Below are 5,389 nucleotides of genomic sequence, written 5' to 3'. Positions count from 1 at the left end.
AATATATTACTATTTGAAGGAGAGTCTTGGAGCAACGGTAAAGTTGTTTCTATGTGATTTATAGGTCACGGCTTCGAACCGTGTAATCAGTCACTGCTTGCATCAGGATCGGCTGCCTCCATCACACTCCTTGGGGTGCGGTCCTTCCCCTTCGTGCACCGGGCTGCCCTTTTTTTTTGCCCTACTTACAAAACCATGCAATATTTTATTCTAGTAGTATTTATGGCAAGAATTTATATATCATGTAAAGTCAACTGCTTAGAGATGGGACCTCCATTTCTATAGACAACACATAATGTCAAATGACCCTTGTGATTAAGAGAAAAATACAGATTAAAGTATGCAAAGGGATAAATGGGAACATTGGACCAATAATACAGGAGTTGGTAGCATCCAAAAGATGTCATTTTTATAGATGATCTTGCTTTTGTCTCTGCAGTACTCAGTCTGATTCCAATTAGGAATAGGAACTGAGGATGTTTCATATGTTGAAAAGACTCTAATGTAAGCTGCAAATAGAACTTTCTATTGCTTGTGACTTCAGCTAGGAATCATGGGAAGGAGTCCTTTCATCATATTCATCATTTTTTTCAATCTTCTTTGTCCTTCTTTTTCACTTCCCTTGTGTACTGATTCAAGTAAGTTTCAGCATTTGCACTGTTCCATTACAAGTTTTGTCTTGAAAAACTTCTTATTTGCAGTTATCTAATTCCAATAACCTCATGTGTTTACAGGGGCTCCTCTTCAGCAAAAGTCTCCTCTAACATTCTGTCCTTACAATGGAACCTCCTCATGTTGCAACTCCACTGATGATAAACAACTTCAGACTCAATTTAATGCTATGAACATTACTGATCCTGGATGTGCTTCTCTTGTAAAATCTGTCCTCTGTGCGGTAAGAAGATAATCTTTGTAATACCTATAACTATTTCACAATATGAAGATGTAACCTTTATGAGGTCTAAATCTACCATTTTTGAATAAAGGACCTATAATATCACAATCATTAGTCCACTGCTAATTATGCTAACATCATGTATGATATTAAACCAGAAATCTTTCCCCTTCAATTTTATTTTGTTTGTGAAACTGAAAATACTCCACTTACTGTGAATAATCTGTACTATGATGGTTCTTGTAAATCTCTGTACAATTCTATTTTGGAAGTTTTCAATCATTTAAAAATGGCTAGGAATATTGGTAGTATGATAGTAGTAGTTAAGGGTTTACTAAGTAATCAACTTTGAATATGCAGTTATCTTTTCTCATTGACTCTTGATGCATGGAGTTCTATATTTTCACCTTTTGCAGAAATGTGATAAATTTTCAGCAGAGCTGTTCAGAACTAATTCTGTTCCTCGACAACTTCCGATCCTATGCAACTCCACAACTTCAGCAAATTCAACCCAAAGTAGCCAAGCTAAGAATGACTTTTGCTCTAAAGTATGGACAACTTGTCGAAATGTGTCTATCATTAGTTCTCCTTTTGCTGCTTCTGTCAAGTCCAATTTCACAAAGTTGACAGATCACTGGAAATCACAAACCGATTTCTGTAATGCATTTGGTGTAACTTCTGGTGATGGAGCAGTATGCTTTGCTGGCGAACCTGTCGTCTTAAATACAACCACATCTCCAAATCCTCCAGGCGGTTTGTGCCTCGAGAAAATTGGAAATGGTAGTTACCTCAATATGGTTGCTCATCCCGATGGCTCTAGTCGTGCTTTCTTCTCGAATCAGCAAGGGAAAATATGGTTGGCTACCATTCCTGAAGTCGATTCAGGAAAGTTATTAGAGCTTGATGAAGCTAATCCTTTCCTGGACTTAACAGATGAAGTTCATTTTGATACTGAGCTAGGGATGATGGGGATTGCATTTCATCCAAAGTTCTCACAAAATGGAAGATTCTTTGCTTCGTTTAATTGCGATAAGCAAGCATGGCCTGGATGCGGAGGAAGATGTTCTTGTAACTCAAATGTGGATTGTGATCCATCAAAATTACCTAGTGATAGTGGTTCTGAGCCGTGCCAATATCAAGCTGTGATAGCTGAATTTACTGTTAGTGGGACAGCATCTCAGCCATCACAGGTAATTTATCGTAGTTTATTGGATTAAATATTTTGTCCCATTTTTTCAGATCTGAATGATCACAAATGGATTTCAAATTTCCAGGCAAAAACTGCCAATCCAAAAGAAGTCAGAAGGATATTCACCATGGGCCTTCCGTTTACAGCACATCACGGAGGTCAGATTCTTTTTGGACCGACAGATGGATATTTGTACTTCATGATGGGTGATGGAGGAGGTATAGGTGATCCTTACAATTTTTCCCAAAACAAGAAGTCATTACTGGGAAAGATAATAAGGCTTGATGTTGATAGCTCACCTAGTAAGTGGCTTTCCATTTGCAAAAGGCTTGATTTAGCATCAAAACTTTAGTCTTTTGAGCATTGAACCTCACATGGGAAAGTGTTGAACTTTTTAATATGTTGAAGTGAATTTAGATTCTTGCCCCTTCTTTTGCATCTGGTGCATATTCTTTTTAGGTGAAGCTGAGATGACCAAGCTCGGTTTATGGGGAAACTACTCCATACCAAAGGATAATCCTTACATTGAAGATAAGGAGTTGCAGCCTGAAATTTGGGCACTAGGAATGCGAAATCCGTGGCGCTGCAGTTTTGATTCTTCAAGACCATCTTACTTCATGTGTGCAGATGTAGGGCAGGTAAAGTACAAGACTTTTACTATTCAAGCATTACTTATAGGCCTTGTCTTTTGCATTAACTGTAAATAATTATGATTGTCTCATAGGATAAATTTGAAGAGGTGAATATAATCAGCAAGGGTGGTAACTATGGTTGGCGAGTCTACGAGGGTCCCTATCTCTACACCCCTCAAAAATTACCAGGAGGAAAAAATACATCTATAAGCTCAATAAACCCAATTTTCCCAGTTATGGGATACAATCATTCTGATGTGAATAAGAATGGAGGGTCAGCCTCAATTACTGGTGGATACTTCTATAGGTCCTTCACTGATCCCTGCATGCATGGAAGGTGAGACTATTGAAAGAAAGAACAAATATTGATTTAATACTTCGTATCAATATGATTTTGACAGGGAAATTTTTTGCATTCCACTAATTGATCTCACACATTTCTTTTCTTTTTATTATTCTTCACTCTTAACTTTATCTTGAATGCATCCCTTTTTGGTAATACAACAACAACTGTACCTTAATCCTAAGTAAGTTGGGTTCGGCTATATGAATCTTCACTAACTATGTCGCTCCATTTAAGCTCATCGTAGTCTAATATCATATAAACAAAAATAAATAGTACTAGAAGTTCTCTATATTTACTATTGGCACATAAATCTCTAATCGGACTAGAAGACTCCTAGAAAACATTGAACAAAGTAAACGTACTAACATGACTCGAACTTAATCCCAACTAATTGATATCACCTATATCGATCTTTTTCTTCCATTGTGTCCTATATTTTGCTAGGTTTGCATGGATTCTAAGAGATCATAGATTTTTGGGGACAACTCTATACTATGTGATTTTAGTTCTACCTCGTCCCTTTTTTAACACTTTAGCTCACCATGGTTTCGCCCCTACAAACTAGTGTATCTCGAGGATATCTTGTTATGGTAATGACAGATGAAATTTTGCAGGTATATTTTTGCAGATCTGTATGCAGGTTCCATGTGGGCAGGCACTGAAAATCCAGAGGACAGTGGAATATTTAACAACACTCAAATATCTTTCAACTGTGCTCAGAAATCACCAATAGATTGTACCTTTGTTCCTGGAAGCTCAGTTCCATCTTTGGGCTACATTTTTTCATATGGAGAGGATAACAACAAGGATATGTATGTCCTTGCAAGTAGTGGAGTTTACAGGGTTGTTCGTCCGAGTCGCTGTAAATACACTTGTGCAAAGGAAGATTCTTCTGCTGTTGTTGATATCCCAGATGGTCCTGCTGCTGCTTCCCCTCCTTCAGCAGCAATCATGTTAACAGGTTCATACAATAATAACTTGGTACTCATATTCTTGTCTTTAATGTTGATGCTATCCAGTTGGTTTTAGCAATGGTGCTAAAAACAATTTCATGTACAGAGAGATACATAGGCTTCTCAATAGATGATTCTTGTAAAATAAAGTGATATGTTTCTCTTAGATGGCAATGTTCAAGATTGTGGCTTAAGTATATGCACTCTAAATTATCACCAGTCCAAGGGGATTCTTTAAAGAATGAGTTGTCTAGCTTTTAAGAATAAAGCTTGTACCTTTTCCTTTTTAAGGTTCCATCAGAGGAAGGCCAATGAACCACATATATATAAAGAAGAAATGGATGGATATAGCAGAACCAATGTGCCCTCAGAGAAATATCTTGCTGGAATTTACTTACTGAATGATTGCAATGAGAAAGATTGATCACATATTCAAATGAGCATTGTTAGAGGTTAACAACGCGATATATATACCAGAGCAAAAGGTGAAGAGTGCATTTGAAATTAAGATCATTATCACATCTCATAACTTAAATACCATTTCCATAGGATAATCAAACAAAGACACCTACAACTTGTGATGTATCCTATAATCCGCAGTGGCGGACCCACGTGGTGGTTAGCGGGTTCAACTGAACCCGCTTCACTAAAAAATAATACAGTGTATATGTATAAATTAGGATTAAAGCTGTGTAAATTTTGTATAAATACTTTATTTGAACCCACTTGACAACTACTATTTTACAACTAAAGTTATGTACTTCTAAGATTGAACCCGCTTGCACAAAATTCTGGGTCCGCCACTGATAATCCGACCAAATGCAGATTAATATCTCTCTATCGAAATTATTTAAACCAATAATTCCCAATAGTGCTTCTTTCTTGTGTCCATGGAAAAAGAAAGGAAACTAGTAAAATTGCATGACTACACAACAAGTAGTGTACGTTATAAACTAGTTTTTCTTTTTCACTTCCAAAAAAGGAGCATATAGGTAGTGTGTCACTATATACCAAGTATAGTTTTCCTTGAAGCACCAGAAAAGTTGGCCATAATTCCTATAATCATATTCAGACATTTGAAAGCCATAGAGGTACAGACAGAGTCACTTCTACAAACACAAAATTCTCAGAAGGATAGCTGCTTCATCCTGGGAGACACTTCACACATAGTGGCGAAGGCAAGAGATAAAAAGTAAATATGCCAAGAAGCCAAAGGTGATTCAAACATCTAATATGTATAAAAAAAAATTAGATATTATATACACAGTATAATTTTCCAATGATCTTCACCCCTGTTCACGCATGCAATGCATGACAGGTGCCGAGTTGGTGACATGGCTAAAACTTTTAAAACTGAAAATAATATAAGTCTTT

The 5,389-nt window shown here is 36.8% G+C and overlaps 1 protein-coding gene across 1 annotated transcript; it reads left to right on the top strand.

Annotated features, from left to right (window-relative positions):
* The first annotated feature begins 286 nt into the window (after positions 1 to 286).
* LOC104090913 (HIPL1 protein-like) lies at positions 287 to 4,257 on the top strand. The gene is made up of 7 exons (XM_009596112.4): positions 287 to 638; positions 735 to 895; positions 1,312 to 2,085; positions 2,170 to 2,386; positions 2,544 to 2,722; positions 2,809 to 3,053; positions 3,677 to 4,257. The coding sequence occupies exons 1-7, from the start codon at positions 554 to 556 to the stop codon at positions 4,089 to 4,091; spliced, it is 2,076 nt and encodes a 691-aa protein (XP_009594407.1). The 5' UTR covers positions 287 to 553; the 3' UTR covers positions 4,092 to 4,257.
* Positions 4,258 to 5,389: the final 1,132 nt, after the last annotated feature.

The sequence above is a fragment of the Nicotiana tomentosiformis genome, chromosome 6 (assembly GCF_000390325.3).
Source record: "Nicotiana tomentosiformis chromosome 6, ASM39032v3, whole genome shotgun sequence".
In the NCBI taxonomy this organism is placed as follows: domain Eukaryota; kingdom Viridiplantae; phylum Streptophyta; class Magnoliopsida; order Solanales; family Solanaceae; genus Nicotiana; species Nicotiana tomentosiformis.
The sequence above is the reverse complement of the archived record's forward strand: the minus strand, read 5'-3'. Positions and strand labels throughout refer to the sequence as shown.